Genomic DNA, 20,200 nt, shown 5'->3' with positions numbered 1-20,200 from the left:
AAGGGTAAGATTTATGCTTATAGGTCTAGTTGAGGATTAGATAGTGAGCATTTTAGGTATAATTTGTGACCACAATGTAAAGCATTGATATTCCATTCACCCTGAGGGCGGTATAAGTGCTCTCATGAAATAATCCTGTGATAGGAGGAATTTTTATGCATCTATAAATCATAGTTTGCAAAGATGCGGTTGATTGTGGAGTGCGCAGGCGCCGTAAGGGGACTAGCATGCACTAAGAAGTTAAAGCCTGCAAAGTAGCGGCTATGGTTGGGAATGCGCAGGCGCGATAATTCCCCTGATGTTGATATAAGGAAGTAAATAGGCGCCGTGACGTGAAAAAGTAGGTTTAACGTTACAAAGAAGAATGCGCATGCGCTAAAGTAAGATGACGTCAATGCGTTACTATGCAACCCGATAAAGAAAAGTGCGCACGATTATATGTTCCTGCGATAAGAGGAACTTTTATGCATGTATAAATCATAGTTTGCAAAGAAGCGGGTGTTTGTGGAGAGTGCAGGCATGATAAGGGGATTAGCGTGCACTAAGAATTTAAAGCCTGCAAAGAAGCGGCTATGGTTGTGAGTGCGCAGGCGCGATAATTCCCCTGATGCTGTTATAAGGAAGTAAATAGACGCCGAGACGTAAAAAAGAGGGCTGGACGTTGTAAAGAAGAATGCGCATGCGCTAGAATAAGCTGATGTCAATGCGTTGCTATGCAAACCGATAAAGAAAAGAATGCGCACAATCATATGTTTTAAACGGAGGCCTAAGCAATCGCATAGTATTAATATGCTATGAGAGTGAGCGAGTGAATGATGTTAATGAATATAGAAGTGACAGACTTGTCACTACGGTGACATAGAAACAGGAAATGGTCATGGGCATACACCCGCCCATCTTTATGAGGCGGGAACACACTAAAGAGTGCATGCTATAAAAAGCAGATAAATGAACAGCCCAGTGATGGCATTTTTCTTATGTAGGCATAACGCTGTACTTAGTACTCCCCTGATGATCTGTGTGGTGAAACGCGTAGGGAGAAGGGAGCGTCACATGGAGGAACCCATGAATGTATAGATTCGGGTGAGATCTTTCCATGATATACCAAATGACATAAAAAATCTGTAAAGGTGGTGAATTGTATGATCAAAAAAGGGAAATGCCTTGATTCACACCTTGGTTATATATTAATTACAGATTGTCTATCATGCCATTTCTTATTTTTAGGTGGTTATTTGATATAAGGCTGTTATTTTGATATTTGTTCAAGATCATTGTTAGTGATGATTATGTATGCTACACAGAAGTGGCACATAAAGTACAATAGATCTGTGAAAGACATTTTTCTAGCACCATGAGAGTGTTTTTTTGAAACAAATTCACACGAAGCGGATACTCCGAGGGGGTGTCTATGGAGAGTTGGATAAAGACACCAAGGGTATACCGATAGGGTGCTTGAAAATTTGGTCTTACCGCGTCAGATTGAGCGGTTTTTGTAAGTGTTTGTCTTTTTGTACATGTACATTTTTATGAATGGACTAAGTCCTTTTTAATTCAATTTTGAATAAAGTAGATTAGTTTTATTTTTGGTATTTTTCTAGCTTGCTGGTATAGATAGAGTCTTCTAGCTAGAAGATCACTTGCTGTTAATCATCAGTATGATAATAAATCATTATTTTTTGCTTCGTTTTTTATTTTTTAAGGGGTAGCTAAAGGGGTTAACTAATGGGACAGTTTTATAGGGCAGGTCGTTACGGACGCGGCAATACCAAATATGTGTACTTTTATTGTTTTGGGGGTTTTTATTTCCAAAAAATTAATTTATTGGGGGAATATTTTTTTTTCTAATTTATTTGGCGATTTTTTTTAATTATTTTAACACTTTTTTTTTTTTTTTTAACTTTATTACATTGTCCCAGGTGGGACACCACTGTCCTGTGACAGATCGCTGATCTGTCACATCACAGATAACTGTGACAGATCAGCGATCTGTCACAGGCAGTGCAGCAGGCTTCCTAATGCCTGCGCTTTGCGGGCACTGAGGAAGCCAGCTCCCTGCAGGCCCCCGAAGGTCCCCGTCGCCATATTGGATTCGGGGGCCTGCAGGGAAGGAGCCCCCCGCAGCAGCGCTGCACACTGCGCTGCCGTGGGGGGGGCTCAGGGAAGCACGGAGGGAGCCCCCTCCCTGCCGATGCTTCACTTTAACCCCCGGTACACCACAATTGTGTTTGATCATTATCAAGGCTGACACCCGGCACAATCAAATGACACCTGGCCGCGATCAGCGGCGCTCACCACGTGGGCGCCGCTGATCGCTATGACGTATTATCCCGTCCCTGGGAATTAAGTCCCAGGGCACATGGACGGGATAGTACGTCATATGGGATTAAGGGGTTAAGTGTTAAATAAAATGTAATTTTATTATGAAAAAAAAATTACCGTATATACATACAAACACACACACAATAAATATAGCTTTTAAGCATATATATTATGATGTACAGTTAAAAACGGGGTGTCATACCACAATGTTGCTGGCAGCTCCATTAGCAAGTGATGGACTAGGTTCAGGTCTGTGAAAATAAAAACACAACAGAAAAACTGCTTACTACCGTCCAATAGTGAAAATATAAATTAATAGAACGTAACATGCGGCATGTACCGCAATTTACAGGAAAGGAAAACTTGTCAGATCCCCTGAGGACCCACTGATACTACAGTGCACATTTCTTTAATCTTAATAGTTGTTTTACGTGCCATACTAATAATGAAGAATAACATTATATTGTGAAGAGTCGCATATGAAAATTATGCAGGCCTAGCCCAGTGTGGCATCTGTTCCCCCAAATTAGTCCTGGATCTTTTGATTATGCCACACAGGGCGTGATTCAGTTTGTATTAGGATCTCACCATTATCGAGGTTGGCAATCAAGCAATGGAGGTAACCCAAAAAGAGAAATGAGTGCAAAGACGCTCTACTGAAGTAAAATGCAATTATTAATTTAGTTATATTTAAAAACATAGGAGAAAACAATAAAAGGCAAGGTTACCTCAAAAAGGACCCCAGTTAGACACAAAATGAATATACTATTGATACAAAGTAGTGGTTGATAGCCAAACATAGATACAGTGGGGAAAAAAAGGATTTAGTCAGTCACCAATTGTGCAAGTTCTCCCACTTAAAAAGATGAGAGAGGCCTGTAATTGACATCATAGGTAGACCACAACTATGAGAGTCAAAATGAGAAAACAAATCCAGAAAATCACCTTGTCTGATTTGGCAAAATTTATTTTTCAAATTATGGTAGAAAATAAGTATTTGGTTACTTAAAAACATTAGATTCAGAACACATGAAACACGCACAAAAATGAACAGGTCAGTAAGACCCTGTTCACACCACCCAAAGACTAAGACAAAGAAAGAACACACAGTATGACAAACGTTAATGAATACTCTGTTGTAAAATATATGTAACAGTAAACAGCAAGTGCTAGTAAAAGATGTTAACAAAACCAGGGTATTTAGTTGATACATTTTTTACAAAAAATGTACGCTAAGCCACTCCACCACGTCACAGTAACCCTTCTCGGAGCAGTCCTATCTAATATATTTAAAACCTGATCATGTGAACAATACCTTCATGAGCAGGGTTCAGAAAGGTGCTGCTCGGTATGGGCACACTGGGCAAAATGGCTTTTTATGTGTGTGTCCCAAAAGAGAGAAGCAGGGAGCTCCGAAAGCTTGCATAAGCAAGAAATCAATAGATTCAGAACACATGAGACACGCACAAAAATGAACAGTTCAGTAAGAACCTGTTCACACCACTCGAAGACTAATACACAGAAAGAACACAGTATGACAAACGTGCATGAATACTCTGTTGTAAAATATATGTAACAGTAAGCAGCAAAGTGCTAGTAAAAGATGTTAACAAAACCAGGGTATTTAGTTGCTACGTTTTTTGCAAAAAATGTACGCTAAGCCACTTCACCACGTCACGGTAACCCTTCTCGGAGCAGTCCTATCTAATATGTTTAAAACCTGATCATGTGAACAATACCTTCATGAGCAGGGTTCAGAAAGGTGCTGCCCGGTATGGGCACACTGGGCAAAATGGCTTTTTATGTGCGTGTCCTAAAAGAGAGAGGCGGGGATCTCCCAAAGCCTTCTGTGTCTTAGTCTTTGGGTGGTGTGCACAGGGTCTCACTGATAGGACTGCTTCGAGAAGGGTTACCGTGACGTGGTAGAGTGGCTTAGCGTACATTTTTTGCAAAAAAACGTATCAACTAAATACCCTGGTTTTGATAACATCTTTTACTAGCACTTGCTGCTTACTGTTACATATATTTTACAACAGAGTATTCATGCACGTTTGTCATACTGTGTGTTCTGTGTCTTACTTAACCCCTTCATGACCAAGCCTATTTTGACCTTAATGACAGGCCATTTTTTGCAATTCTGACCAGTGTCCCTTTATGAGGTAATAAGTCTAGAACGCTTCAACGCATCCTAGCGATTCTGAGATTGTTTTTTCGTGACATATTTTGCTTAATGTTAGTGTTAAATTTAGGTCGATATTTTTTGCGTTTATTTGTGAAAAAATCAGAAATTTGGAAAGAATTTCGCAATTTTGAATTTTTATTCTGTTAAACCAGAGAGTTATGTGACACAAAATAGTTACTAAATAACATTTCCCACATGTCTACTTTACATCAGCACAATTTTGAAAACCAAAATTTTTTTTGTTAGGAAGTTATAAGGGTTAAAAGTTGACCAGTGATTTCTCATTTTTACAACAAAATTTACAAAACCATTTTTTTTAGGGACCACCTCACATTTGAAGTCACTTTGAGGGGTCTATATGGCAGAAATTACCCAAAAGTGATACCATTCTAAAAACTGCACCCATCAAGGTGCTCAAAACTACATTCAAGAAGATTATTAACCCTTCAGGTGCTTCACAGGGACTAAAGAAACGTGGAAGGAAAAAAATGGACATTTTTCCAAGAAAAATTTTCTTTTATCATTAATTTTTTTCATTTTCACATGGGCAACACGATAAAATGGATCCTGAAATTTGTTGGGCAATTTCTCCTGAGTACATTGATACCTCATATGTGCTCATAAACCACTGTTTGGGCGCACGGCAGGGCTCGGAAGTGAAGGAGCACCAATTGACTTTTTGAATGGAAAATATGCTGGAATATTTAGCGGTTGCCATGTCGCGTTTGGAGAGTCCCTGTGTGCCTAAACATTAGAGCTCCCCCACAAGTGACCCCATTTTGGAAACTAGACCCCCCAAGGAACTTATCTAGATGCATAGTGATCACTTTGAAGCACCAGGTGCTTCACAAATTGATCCGTAAAAAAAAAAAAAAAAAGTACTTTTTTTTTTTCCACAAAAATTTTCTTTTAGCCTCAGTTTTTTCATTTTCACATGGGCAACAGGATAAAATGGATCCTAAAATTTGTGGGGCAATTTTTCCTGAGTACACTGATACCTCGTATGTCATCATGAACCACTGTTTGGGCGCACGGCAGGGTCCGGAAGAGGAGGATCGCCATTAGACTTTTTGAATGGAAAATTAGCTCCAATCGTTATCAGGCACCATGTCGCGTTTGGAGAGCCGCTGTGTGCCTTTCTCATCTTTTTAAGAGGGGAGAACTTGCACAATTGGTGGCTGACTAAATACTTTTTTCCCCACTGTATGTACGTTTGTACAGTTAGTGTTATCCAATTACAAAGCCAGGGGAATTTTGGTAGATGGACTGTAACAATATCAAATGTATAATATTTTATATTTACAATATAGAAATAATGGTAGGTAATATACGAGTAGTCAGAATTTGTACAAAAACCCAAGAAGGAATGGTTATGTGATAACAAATACTGACATTCAATACTCCAGGAACAGTAAGGAGTTATCCAAATTGCTGTAATAAAGTCCATTACTTAAATATCTTCACCCTGCTTCCTCACACCCCCTGAGGAAGCAGGGTAAAACGCGCATCGGGGCTTAGGACACCATAATCCGACCACACTTTTACAGATATGTAAATAGTGGACATTATTATAGCAATTTGTTGTTGGTAGGCTGGCAATGAAGCCCAAAGAGGTAGGATTAGAAGATCTGAGGCTCAACTAGTCAGGGGGGAAAAAGATGAAGCACTGACTAGTCCTGCCCTAGTTTCACATGTAAAGCTGCAGGATAAAATTACGTTCTTCAAACGCTGCAGCATTAGTAAGTTACATAAAATCCATTAAAGAACTCTGCACCCATACCACTATAGCAGCTTGTGGGGACAATCTGGGAGATCTGAAAAGGTTCCCTTTCATTGAGAAGATAATGAAAAGAAATATCACACAAACCCTGAATAAAAAGGTAATGCAAATCATAAGCGGTAATAATTCAGATTGTGCTAAAATACATACAGTATAGATTACCAGATATTGAAAAATAAAAAAGGTGCTGGAAATTGTCTGCTTTACAGCCTATATTTATTTTTTAATAATTCCACATTTCTTAAAGACAAGATATTCTGATCCTGCCGAACGCAAGCAGCTAGGCGCAGGAGCGCCACTTAGCAACCACAGACTGCAAGGTCCTCAGACTCTTTGGCCATATACCAATATGATAGCCTTTGTGGATTCTCCACTGATTCATATATACTTTTATATGATGTCTCTACTCTCGGCACTACGGATAAAGTGATATTATGATTAAGACCCTTTTTGTGCCTTATGCTCCCATTTTGTTTATATTAAAATCAACAAATTTTCTAAATGCATTACGAGAGTGTGCGGTGAATTTCTGAATTCTCTTTACTACTCTATGTGACAGCAGGTAAAAACTGAATGCTTTACTCAGCTATCTCCTGCAGTCCTATAAAGACAGGGCTCTGCAGAGGTCCATTCTCAGGATAGGTAAAAATCCAAGGTTAGTTCCCCACCAATCTGTAAGTTATCACGTATCCTATGGATAGAGGTGAACTTTAAACAATGTCTGAATTACCTTATATTTGATACTGCAGGACTCGCTGGGGAGTCGGAGTTACCTACTGGTTGAGACTGCAAAATAAACAGAAAACAAATATAGATTTTAAAACGCAATTCCAGCATTGTGACATTACAGCAGAGCTGAGCCTTGTCTCCTTACAAACACCTTTGCAGCTGCAGTAATTTACTCATAGTGCTGTAAGCTCAGCTTGCAGAGTTGTACCTGATTACAACTTACACAATGCAGCAGAGTTTAACTTTCTCTCAGTGCAAATAAATTTTCAGCTTCAACGCTCTTGTCAAAGTGCAATCAGATCTCATGTACTACTGTAACGTTGGTGGGTGTGGACCCACTGTGCCACAAGCTGGGCTTACTCAGGATTGGGCGTGACTAAGTGTACACCAGATCTTTATCAGTGCTTCTGATGGGGAGGATAGGCTGTGCTGCCAGACACCAAGTACCACGCCAGAGAAGTCCCTGGGACTGCAGCAGCCGACTTGAGGGTCAGAGGCACAGGTATGAGGTGCAAGAGGGCGAGTCAAAAGCGTAGTCAGATGGTCCGGAGTCAGCGCAAGCAGCATGGGTTCACAAAGCAAAGCCGAAGTGACGGATGGCGTAGTCAATCTGAGCGGGTAAACAGGCCCGATCAATAACGGGAGACAGAATACTGAGAAATACATAAACGGGTGCTAGCAGGCTAGGAATCAATGTTCAGTCGAGGAATGGAGGGTGGAGTTGCCTGATATGTCACTTGTTAGCAGGTGATAGGCTGGGAAAGCAAATCTTTGCAGGACAGAGTGGGTACTAATTCCTGCAGAGTTCAGCTGCACCCCCCTATGACTCACAACCAGCACAAGGCAACAGAGACCGATGGTCAGGTACTGGATGGAGCAAAGTGAAACACAGAGTGAGTAGGGCTGCATTTAGAAGGTGTGAGACTGGCCGGCATAACAACTACCCTTCACCCCACATTGGCTGCCTATGAGATGGAAGCTGAAGAACTAAGCAGATGTGTTTGTAATGCTGTACTGGATTAGTTGTAATCACACACAGCTCTGCCATGTGAACATGAGAGCAGACTGTCAGCTATTACATAACACTGGTAACGCCCCTTTCATTTAAAATAAGCTCTGGAATCAGATTCTCATGGGAATCTGTATTTTGCCCATTGATCTTAAAGGTGTTGTTCAGGCTCGGGATTCAAGTCTGCAGAGCATGCTGTCAGGATTCTCCAGTGTCTTCACCGAGTGTGGGTAGGCGTATGACTGCAAGTATATAAAATTGCATACATGTCATACATGCAAAAATGTCCAGGAAGGATGGGAAATCTTGAAAAATGAAATTCTCAAAGCACAGTTGTTAACAATTCCGAAAAGAGGGAAGAATAGGAAGCATTTAAGGAAACCAGGATGGATGAACACAGAACTTAAGCACATGCTAAAAAGGAAGAAAAAAATGTTTATAAAATGGAAAGAGGGAGGCATATCTAAAGAAGAATATAATGCTGTCTGCAGAACCTGCAGGGCACAAATCAGATTATCTAAAGCTGAAAATGAACTGAGGCTTGCAAGAGATGTCAAAAGCAATAATAAAGGATTTTGGGGATATGTCAAAAGTAAAAGAAAAGTCAAAGATGCTATAGGATTTTTACAGGATGAAAATGATGAAATGGTAAGACAGGATGTTGAGAAGGCTGAACTTTTAAATTCCTATTTTGCATCTGTTTTCTCTCAGAAAGGAAATGCAACATCAACTGTTATTCACTGTCCTATTAAGGGAATAGAAGAATCCAGGATATCTATAAACAGAAAGATAGTGAGGAAACACTTAGCTAACCTAAATGAATTCAAGTCTCCAGGTCCAGATGAATTACACCCCAGAGTACTGAAGGAGATAGCAGAAGAAATTTTTGAACCCCTCTCCATAATCTTTGAAAATTCTTGGAGAACAGGAGAAGTGCCAGAAGAATGGAGAAGAGCAAATGTTGTTCCTATCTTCAAAAAGGGGAAGAAGGTGGACCCAGGCAACTATAGGCCGGTGAGTCTGACTTCTATACCAGGAAAGATCTTTGAACAAATTATTAAACAACATGTATGTCAATACCTGGATAAGAATGAAGTGATTAAACAGAGTCAGCATGGGTTTGTAACTAATAAGTCATGTCAGACTAACTTAATTTCCTTCTATGACGGTATCACTGATTGGGTGGATCAAGGAAATGCTGTAGATATAGTATATCTTGACTTCAGCAAAGCATTTGACAAAGTCTCTCATACAATCCTTATTGAAAAAATGACTAAGTATGGAATGGACAAGGCAACTGTTAGGTGGATTCATAACTGGCTTAGTGATCGGACCCAAAGAGTGGTCGTAAATGGCTGCACATCCAGTTGGAAGAATGTCTCAAGTGGGGTACCACAGGGCTCTGTCCTGGGCCCTGTATTGTTCAACATCTTTATCAACGATTTAGATGAAGGAATTGAGGGTAAACTGATTAAATTTGCTGATGACACAAAGCTAGGAGGGATAGCTAATACTAGAGAAGAGAGAGAGAGGATTCAAAAAGATTTAAATAAACTGGAGAAGTGGGCAGCAACTAACAGAATGGTTTTTAACAGGGAGAAATGCAAAGTACTACATCTGGGCAATAAAAATGAAAAAAGCATATATAGAATGGGAGGAATAGGGCTAAGTGACAGCACATGTGAAAAAGACTTGGGTATACTAATAGATCACAGACTGAATATGAGTCAACAGTGTGATGCAGCAGCAAAAAAGGCAAATGCAATTCTAGGATGTATTAACAGAAGCATACAGTCTAGATCACGTGAAGTCATTATTTGCCTCTACTCCTCTTTGGTCAGACCTCATCTGGAATATTGTGTCCAGTTTTGGGCACCACATTTTAAAAAAGACATCAACAAACTGGAGCAAGTTCAGAAAAGAGCGACCAGAATGGTGACCGGTCTGCAAACCCTGTCTTATGAGGAAAGGTTGCAGGATTTGGGAATGTTTAGTTTGCAAAAGAGAAGACTGAGAGGAGACTTAATAGCTGTCTACAAATATCTAAAGGGCTGTCACATTGTAGAAGGATCAACTTTATTCTCATTTGCACAAGGAAAGACTAGAAGCAATGGGATGAAACTGAATGGGAAGAGACACAGATTAGATATTAGAAAAAACTTTTTGACAGTTAGAGTGATCAATGAGTGGAACAGGCTGCCACGAGAAGTGGTGAGTTCTCCTTCAATGGAAGTCTTCAAACAGAGGCTGGACAGACATCTGACTGGGATGATTTAGCGAATCCTGCTTTGAGCAGGGGGTTGGACCAGATGGCCCAGGAGGTCCCTTCCAACTCTACGATTCTATGATTCTATGATTCTACATGCGGTCATGTGCCAACTAGATGTGTGTGGCCTCGCTCAATAAAAGCAAATTGAGCAGGGCCAGACACGTTTAGTCGGAATATGGCCAGAAGTATGCAAATCAACCACCCGATCCTGGCGTCAGCACCAAAGAATCGTCACAGGGAACGCTTTTGGATTCACAATTCTGAAGTCACATAGAGTGACTGCAGCCTTGAACCCCAAGCCTGGATAACCCATTTAACAGTTCAGTTACATATTATGAAAAATGGGTGTTTCTCTAAAATAAGGCATGAGACAACAAATATCAAGGTACTATTTTATTAAATTTTCTATGTCCTGAATGCCCCTATAGATGGCTTAGAAGTGTCGATCCTACTAAGAGATTCCCTTTAAAGAGGTTATCCACTAAGAATAATACAGATAAAGAACCTTTTTCTACCAATGCTCATGTGGTTTTATGCCTTTCTGCTTTACTTCATGCCCCAAGAAGCACCTCTGTTTTTACAGCCATTATTCCCTCTTTAGATCCTCTTCTCCCTTCTGAATACATTTCGCGTCAGCCCTTGTGTTGGCCTGCAAGCCAGCAGTGAGCACATCCCTTGCCTTTGCCCTCCCACCCTACCCCCAACTTCACCTTGATCCTTGATACAAATACTGTATATATTATAATGGTGTAGAATAGGGTGTGTGGAGCACCGCTCTCCTCAGCATGGAAAAGTCACATGATCGTGATGTCTCATCAGATTCCAGAGCCAGGAAGTCAGGCACGATCTGAGGTGACATCACAGAAAGTCAGGAGATTCTCAGCCAGAGGTCATGTAACAAGGAGAACAGCTCAGGTTCCAGAAAGATTTTGGAAATCAAGGTATTGAGAAAAGAGCCCTACTGTGGCAGTTAGTTCACATGAAAGGGACTTAGAAAGAAGTGGCTAACTCTTTAAGGCCGGTTTCACATTAGCGCATTTTCAGCGCGCGCACGGCCGGGGGTAGCTCCGCCCCCGAGCCGGCTCTCTGCCCGGCGTGCCCGCCCCTTCCTTGTAGCGCCGCCTCCTAGCGGACAGCGGCGCCTGCGATCGGCGCACCCTATCTTTAGCATAGGGTGCGCCGATCGTGCGCAGGCCGTGCGCTAGTTGCGCTTTGACCTGCGCTGCGCACTTTTGACGGTGCGCCGTGCGCGCCAAAATCCGAAAAGTTTGATTTTGGCGCGCACGGCGCACCGTCAAAAGTGCGCAGCGCAGGTCAAAGCGCAACTAGCGCACGGCCTGCGCACGATCGGCGCACCCTATGCTAAAGATAGGGTGCGCCGATCGCAGGCGCCGCTGTCCGCTAGGAGGCGGCGCTACAAGGAAGGGGCGGGCACGCCGGGCAGAGAGCCGGATCGGGGGCGGAGCTACCCCCGGCCGTGCGCGCGCTGAAAATGCGCTAATGTGAAACCGGCCTAACAGAAAAAGACTGTCAAAAGCAGGTTGCCCCTTTAAAAAATTGATCCACTGTTTACCTGGTCTTGGTTTTGTAGAGAGAGGAAAGCCATTTTGCATGCAAGGTTCACAGCTGCCTTTTTAGTTTTGTCTTCAGCTTCTCCACGTTGTTCTTCATTTACAAACACAACAGCAGTAAATCTAAAAAGAAAAAGAGAAACAAAATCCACAATTCCAACATTATAAAATGAAGAATAAATAAAGATATCCTCCGTTCCCTACAGCCAGTGAAAGAACTCTCTGTACCTGGGATTGTGAGCTGGTCCTTTTGTGAAGATTTGAAAACTAAAGTGCAGTCCGGATGTGTTACAGTGACTTATCAGCATGCCTTTATAGTTCTGTTCTGCCATAATAGATTTCAATTAGGAACCTTAAAGAAAAGGAAATATATTAATAGTGTAAATACCTGTTACTAAAATTGGGCATTAATTTTGGCATGTTCCAAATACATCATTGAATCAAAACTAAGAAAGAAATAAAATGAACACATAGCCTGCTGTAAGTAAAAAACAATAGTACATATAAATAACATTAGGCACTGTTTTTGATCAAAAAAGCATAAAAGACATCCTTCCAGCACCAAGGTGTACCCAGGCAGAATGGCCCTAACAGTGTTCACGAAGTACCCTATGTTATTTATATGTGTTAAACCTGGCCCCCGTCCTGGCGCTGCGTCCAGGCCTGCCGCTGCTCTCCGTTCTGGGCACTCACCTCGAGCCTCACATGCTGCCCTTAGACAGCAGCCGGTCTCCTCTGGATCTCATGCTGCTGCTCAGCATTCTGGCCTCCCTCCTGCCTCCTCCTCCTGGCGTCCTGTGAGGAGATCTATAGCTAAGGCTATTAGGGCACGCCCGCCCGCTCTCTTGCCTTCTTAAAGGGGCGGCGTGCATTATTCAAAAAGTGCAATTAACCAATGGCAGCGCACTGGCTGCTATTTCTGGCCTCTCCTCCATAGGGAGAGCGCCGGAGCAACGAGTATATATCATGCTACATCCGGTTCTCATGCTAACCTGTCTGCACTGCGTCTGCAGTCTCTGTGCATTGTCTAATGCTCTCTGTCTCCACAGCATATCAGTATCCTGTGCTTCCTGGTTATATCTACAACCATCTGGGCCTAAGCCATCCCGTTCCGCTAACAGCTATCCGTATCTGAGGACTGTGTGAAGGTCACTGGAACCGACTCCTTACCACCTACCCGGATCCAGGACCCAGCTCATTACGGACTCTGCTGTAACTACTGTTATCCCTTTTGGTCCCGCAGGGACAGCTGCCACGTGTTCGGGGTCTAACTGGAGGTACCACCTGTGTCCTCCGGGTATTCCATTCTGGCCCAGTTTGAGGGGCTCACTAGTCACGCCCACTTCGGAGCCCACCGGACCGTGGTGCCAAGGTTCCACTTAAAAAATAAAAACGAATGTGAACTTCACCATCTCTGCCTCCGCTTCCATTCGTTACAATATGCACTATTGCTTTTTACTTACATATAGCAGGGTATATGTTCATTTTAACTCTATCCCAAGTTTTGTCCGTTTAACGGCCAATGCTCCTTGCACATTGCATGTAAGGCCTCTTTCACACTTCAGTTTTTTGCAATCCGTCACAATCCGCCAGGTTTTGAAAAAAACGGATCCTCAATTTTCTTTTGAGGATCGTTTTTTTTTCCCCATTGACTGCCATTAATGGCGGATTGTGACGGATTGCCGTCCGTTGCATCCGTTTTGTTTGAGGAACCGCCAAAAGTTGCTGTCCGTCACCATCCTCAAAGATTTGAAAACGGAGCTTGCAAGGTTTTTTTTCCTCTAGCGGTTCCTCCAGAACATATTTACCCCGACAAATCAATCTCTATCTCTCTCTCTCCCTCTCCATGTGCTATTCAGGAAGTGTGTTGAAAATGTCATCTTGTCCTGCAACAGCGAAAAAATAAAAAAAAGTTATAGCTCTCAGAATAAAGCAATGCAAAAATAGTTTTGTCTATAAACTAGTTTTTATTGTGTAAAAGTGCTAAAACATAACAAAATGATATGAGGTATCGCTGTAATCGTACTGACCCGAAGATTAAAACTGCCTTATCAATTTTACCACACACGGAACGGCATAAAACACCCCTACAAAAAAAATCCTGAACTGCTGGTTTTTGTTCATTCTGCTTCCCTAAAATCAGAATAGAAAGCAATCAAAAAATGTCATGTGCCCGAAAATGGTGCCAATAAAAATGTCACCTCGTCCCGCAAAAAACAAGACCTCACATGACTCTGTGGGACAAAATACGGAAAAATTATAGCTCTCAAAATATGGTGATGCAAAAATAAGGATTTTTGTGTACTCCCCGTAAAATCCTTTTCTCCAAGTTTTTTGAAGGACGCCTTATTGGGGGACACAGAGACAGTGGGACGTCCTAAAGCAGTCCCTGGGTGGGGAGCACACATCTGCTAATACCCCATGTACCACTGAGTCAACATTGAGGTACTGCCGATTGCAGGCTGCATCCGCAGAGGCCTGAGAATAAATTAGGCAATGTTTGTAAAGGTATGCAGGCTGGATCAAGTCGCAGCCTTGCAGTCAGGCCTGAGAATGAAATTGATAATGTTTTGTAAAAAGTATGCAGACTGGACCAAGTCGCAGCCTTGCAGACCTGTTCTGCCGAGGCCTGGTGCCGAATGGCCCAAGAGGCGCCCACTGACCAGGTAGAGTGCGCCTTAATCCCCACTGGGACAGGCGCGTTCCTGATACAGTAGTACTGAATCGCCAGGGGAATCCACCTGGCTAGCGTTGCTTTGACACGGCTAGACCCTTCCTATGCCCCTCTGGAAGCATGAACAGGGCATCTGACTTGTGGAAGGGAGCCGTCCGCGAGATGTACCGTCTCAGCACCCTAACCACATCCAGGGTGTGGAGGGCCTTCTCAATGCGATGGACTGGCGCCGAACAAAAGGAAAGGCAAAACAATTTCCTCATTGAGATGGAAAGAGGAGACGACCTTGGGCAGGAAGGACGGGGACATTCTGAGAACTACCTTTTCCTGATGAAAAAAGAAAAAACGAAAAAAAAAAATTGAGAACGGCAGGACAGAGCTGCCAATTCCAAAACTCGTCTGATTGACGTAATTTCCACTAGAAAGACCACCATCCAAGAGAGGACGGACAGTGACACGTCCTGCGGCGGTTCGAAAGGAGCCTCCTGTAAGGCCATGAGAACCAGGTTAAGGTTCCATGATTCCAATGGCCTTCTATAAGGAGGCACCACATGGGAAACTCTCTGAGTGAACATCTTGACCTGAAGTTTGGTGGCAATTTTGCGTTGGAAAAGCACTGACAAGGCTGAAATTTGGCCCTTGAGCGAGCTAGGCGCGAGGCCTGATTTTAAACCAGATTGAAGGAATTCCAATATGGCCGGAATGGAAAAACACCAGAGGTGATCGACCATGATCCTTGCACCACGAAAAGAAGGTTTTCCTGGTGCGGTGATAGATGCACATGGACACAGGCTTCTTAGCACTAATCATGGTGGAAATCACGTCGTGAGAGAACCCAGCCTGTGCAAAAATCCAGGATTCAACGGCCATGCCGTCAAAGACAGGGCCCCGGAATTCTGGTGGTTAATCGGGCCCTGCGAGTGTAGATCCATGTAATCTAATCTGGAAGTCGCCAGGGGACGTCGGCAACTAGCTATATTAGTTCTGCATACCATGCTCGGCGCGGCCAATCTGGCGCGACAAGGATCACTGGTACTCCCTCCGCTCTGACCTTCTTGATGACTCTCGGAAGCAAGGGAAGAGGAAGGAACTAGGGCGTCCGCTCCAATGGCGCATGGATCACGCGATCGGTCAATAAACCGAGGAACCTTGTTGTTTAGTCTTGACGCCATGAGATCCACATTCGGTGTCCTCCAACGATGACAAATCTGTTGAAAGACTTCCGGATGAAGAGACCACTTCACAGAGGCAATGTCTTGGCGACTGAGAAAATCTGCCGTCCAATTTTCTACGCTCGGCCCAATGGAGGATGTGACTCGCATCGTGCACGGCCATCCTGCTCCAGGTACCTCCCTGGCGGTTGATATACGCTACAGCCGTGGCATTGTCGGATTGGATCCTGATGTGACGCGCGAGGAGACGGTGGAAACTCCGTAGAGCTAATCTGATCACTTGCATCTCCAAAATGTTGATGGGGAGACTGACTCTCGGGTTGACCAATGACCCTGTGCCGTAAGGCGACGAAAAACCGCTCCCCAGCCGAGAAGACTTGCGTCGGTGGATAGTACCAACCATCTTACTGGGAGAAAAGACTTCCCTTGATTCAGGGAGGACCTCAGTGTCCACCACCTGAGGGACTGCCTGACCCGCAGGGACAGAGGGATCCGACGGTCCAGGGAGAACGGGATCTTGTCCTAAGCTAACAGCAACGCGTGTTGTAAGGGACAGAGGTAGAACTGTGCAAATGGAACTGCTTCCATCGCTGACACCAACTTTCCTAGAATTCTCATGCTGAAACGAATGGAGTGAGAAAACAGTCGGGAAAGAGTCGGCACTGCTGTAAGGCTTGGGTCTCTCCTGGAAGGAGAATGACCAACCCGCGGGAAGTGTCTAAGATCATCCCTAAAAGGGAAATCTGCTGAGCCGGTTTTGGGAAAGACTTTTCAAAGTTTATCTTCTACCCCAGGCGAGAAAGTGTATCCACTGTTATCCATGGAATCCTCGCAGGCTGGAAGGGACGGACCCTTGATGAGCAGGTCATCCAGATACGGTAACACCACCACTCCCCGAGAGTGGAGAATGGCCATGCCAGCCGCAATGACCTTGGTAAAGACCCTGGGGGCGATGGTGAGTCCGAAGGGCAAGGCAACGAACTGGAAGTGTTTTTCGTGAATTGCAAAACACAGGAACTGTTGGTGGGACGGGCAGATCGGAATGTGAAGGTAAGCGTCCTTGATGTCGCTGCTCGGACCTCTCCTTTTTCCATGGAAGAGTCAACTGATCGGAGAGATTCCATTCGGAATCGCCGTACCTTGACAAACTGATTTAACAGTTTGAGATCCAGAATGAGGAGAGAAGTCAAAGATCTTTTAGGTGTGGCATACGCCAGCCAGCCGCGGAGTCATAGGGCTCTTCTAATGGAGATCGCATTAGCAGCAGTTTGAGCCGCGCAATTGGCGGCATCAAAAGAAGCATCTACTACAAAGTCAGCTGCGTGAATTATCTGCCTGGCGACAGTGGTTGCCTTAGTGAACCAAATTGCCACGAAAGATGGAAACAAACGCTGCTCCTGAAGCTTCAAAAAACTGAACGGGCAAGGTAGTCAATTTGACAATCGGAGGGGTTTCTGACTGAGGAACCCCCAGAAACATATAGAAGCGTTTTAGAAGCAAGACGCGATACAGGAGGGTCCACCGGAGGGGACTGTAACCAATCCTACATTAGGTCTGGATGAAAAGGATATTTAGCCTGAGTAGACTTTTGCCCTGTGAACCGCTCATGTGGCTGATCCCTATGCTTCTGGACAACTGGTAAATAACGTGCGCACACACTAGGTTTTCTTAAATGTGCTAGGGTGTGCTGGAGCGGGAATATTTTCCTCATCCGACCTCAGAATCCTGTTGACTGATTCTATAAGAGAATCAAGCGACTCTTGATCAGTTGGGGGATACTGAGGGGCTGACGTGTCAGATTCGAATTCAGAGTCGTGCTGCTGTGAACCTCAGGAGAGGGCGAGCGAGAGACAGGAGTCGCTGATGCTGAGGCGCTGACCGTCCCTTGAACGAGTATGGCCCCTGATGGTGGACGGTTCCCGGTCAACGCCAGAGCCCTCCTCGGGAGGTAAGGACGCTCTCTGGGGGGTCAGATACTCCACCGACCGTGACAGGGACGCAGCCCACTGAGGGTTACTAAACGCAGGAGGCCCGTCAGCAGCGGCGGCCAGGGACATTGGAGCGCAGGTCAGGGCGCAGTCCGGGGGTCGCAGTCCGTGCATAACGGATTAGTCTGTGCACTGGGTAAGGCAGACTTGCAAGTGGTACACACGGTAAAAAACGCAGTGTGCTTTTTAACAGCCCGTTTAGCCTCCTTAGATTGAGGCATAGCGCTCCTGAAAGGGTTAATGGCAGAGTCTGTCTGCAGCTGCAGGGAATGTGCCGTGAAGGGGTTAAGCTTTAATCTGAGGGCAGATGCAGCTTACCCGGTCCTGAGCTGGGTCCCCCGGGAGGAAAAGACGGTGGCCCTGTGGTGTCACCTGTTATCCGGCTGTCAAGAGCAGTCATAGCGCTCATGAAAGGGTTAACGGCAGCTGAAGACATGGCCCCCGAGAATAGAATTGCGCGTCTCGTAAGTAATGAGAGGCGCCAAGAAGAGGAGGCGGCGACGTTAGCGCGGGCGGCGCTAATCAAATTGCGGCCTAGTAGGCCGGAAAAGCCAGGGACTAAATTTTTGGCCTACCCTCGGTAGGCGCCGGGGGTGGGGAGAGGGCGGCGCTAGTGGGAGGCGCCATTCAAATTGCGGCCTAGCAGGCCGGAAAAGCCGGGGACTAAATTTTTGGCCTACCCGAGCGCTGAGAGCTGGGGGGGCCCACGTTAAGTCAGCGCTTCTCCCGGGGGGCAGGACCCGACCCCATACCTCCACTCTTGTGCTCAGACAGGTCGTCGCTGTCCAGGGTCTTCCGGTCTCATCCTCCGGGCGATGCAGCAGAGCTGGAGGTGGTCTTAAAGGGGTATGCTCAATCGATCCACCCTGTGGTAGGGGGATGGAGAACTCTGAGGCTGATTCAGGGCATCCGAAAAAGCGCTGCTCAAGTCCTTCTCCAAGCACTCCTGTGCTACGTCCTGTTGCGCTTGCCCTCGTATCCGTGGAGTACCGACCGTAAGCGAACCATCGTCAGAGGAATCAGCCCCATTCGTCGCAGGAAAGTGTACGGGGAGGTATACTCCGCGTGCTTGCCTGTTGTTGGTTTGGGGGAGAGCGGGCCGTAAAAAGGAACCGTTGCCCCCTTCACTCCGTTAATTAAAAAATAAAAATTTACAGAAAATTCAAGAATAAAAACGGTGGGGTCTGAAACCAGACCCAAGTGCCTCCTACAGACACTAAGCAAAGAACTGGAGAAATCTCAGCCAGCGAGAGGGTGTATACTGCAGGGGAGGAGCTAACGTTTTTTCTGGTTTAGTGTCCTCCTAGTGGCCAGCAGCATAACACCCACTGTCTCTGTGTCCCCCGATGAGGCGTAGGAGAAATTATTTTTTGCAATAAAAAGCGTCTTTTAGTGAGTGACAGCAGCCAAACATAAAAACCCACTATAAATCTGGTATCGCTGTAATCGCAACGACACAAAGTATAAAGTCGCCTAATCACTTATAACGTACGAGGAACGGTGTAAGAAATAAATAAAACCAATTCTTCACCGGCTGTTGATTTTTTCATTCTGCCTCCCAAAGATCGCAGTACGGCTCGGCGTACATTTTATCCTGCGCTCTGAGCTGAGCGCTTGCATCAGGGTTTCCAAGTAAATCTCTGAAATACGTGATTCAGACGGAACTTCTGGCAGAAGATTCCCTATATTGAGGCAGATGGAGGCACTGTGGATGCCATAGGACCTGTGATCCGGCAATGTCCATCTTTTTAGGATTGCATAAAAGTGCAGTCGGCCACAGTTTTGTTCACTTCTGAAAAAGAAGGACACCGCTGAACAGAGGACAGGTGGAGTCCAGAGTAACTCTGCTGCCTCATTATAGTGAATGGATCCCTCAGGAATTTCAACTGAATCACGTCTCTCTGAGATATAGATGGAAACCCCCAAGTAAGTGCTCAGCATAGAGCGCCGGATAACTGTGATCCCAAACGTTATGTAAAATGTTCGCAATAAAAGCTTCAACTCAATCCACAAAAATAGCAAGTCCCGACTCAGGTCCTTCATCTGATAAATTGAAAAATAGGGGGCTTCCACGTTACTGGTAGCACAAAGGCTCTGAAATAGCTAAATGACTCCTCACCCGCCAAAAGAAATTCAGCAAATTCTTTCGCTCTCAAATCCAAATGTCCCCGATCTCTTCTGATTCCCACAGTGTACCTAAACCACATATTGCGACCATGTTTGGCATTTCTGAAGCAATGAGAGCCAGCCTAACTTATGGGTGCATGCCTCCAGAAGCACGGGCTGGGCATAACGTATTGGTGACTGCAACGTTCTGGGCACTACAGTATACTGGTCACTACAACGGCATTTGCAATTTTCAATCGGAAACATTTATTGCTGCTTGTTTCTGGAAAATATCCATGGAGTCAAAATCATCACTACACCTGGAGATAAATTCTCCAAGGGGTATATTTTCCAAAATGGGGTCACTTGAGGGGGGATTCTACTCTTGTAGCAATTAG

The 20,200-nt window shown here is 44.6% G+C and overlaps 1 protein-coding gene across 3 annotated transcripts in view; it reads right to left on the bottom strand.

Annotated features, from left to right (window-relative positions):
- LOC141063508 (interferon-induced, double-stranded RNA-activated protein kinase-like) overlaps positions 1–20,200 on the bottom strand; it is a 253,146-nt gene that overhangs the window by 215,293 nt on the left and 17,653 nt on the right. For 2 of the 3 annotated variants that reach the window (XM_073557588.1, XM_073557590.1), the window contains exons 2-6: positions 13,671–13,748; positions 12,091–12,214; positions 11,865–11,985; positions 7,015–7,070; positions 2,525–2,573 (exon numbers count right to left, since the gene is read on the bottom strand). In XM_073557588.1, the coding sequence (XP_073413689.1) occupies positions 2,525–2,573; positions 7,015–7,070; positions 11,865–11,985; positions 12,091–12,194 (330 nt within the window). In that variant the 5' untranslated portion in view covers positions 12,195–12,214; positions 13,671–13,748. The remainder of the gene's footprint in view (positions 1–2,524; positions 2,574–7,014; positions 7,071–11,864; positions 11,986–12,090; positions 12,215–13,670; positions 13,749–20,200) is intronic. The other variant, XM_073557589.1, reaches the window with a different exon arrangement.

The sequence above is a fragment of the Dendrobates tinctorius genome, unplaced genomic scaffold (assembly GCF_039654945.1).
Source record: "Dendrobates tinctorius isolate UK_male_01 unplaced genomic scaffold, ASM3965494v1 ptg000250l, whole genome shotgun sequence".
Lineage (NCBI taxonomy): Eukaryota > Metazoa > Chordata > Amphibia > Anura > Dendrobatidae > Dendrobates > Dendrobates tinctorius.
The sequence above is the reverse complement of the archived record's forward strand: the minus strand, read 5'-3'. Positions and strand labels throughout refer to the sequence as shown.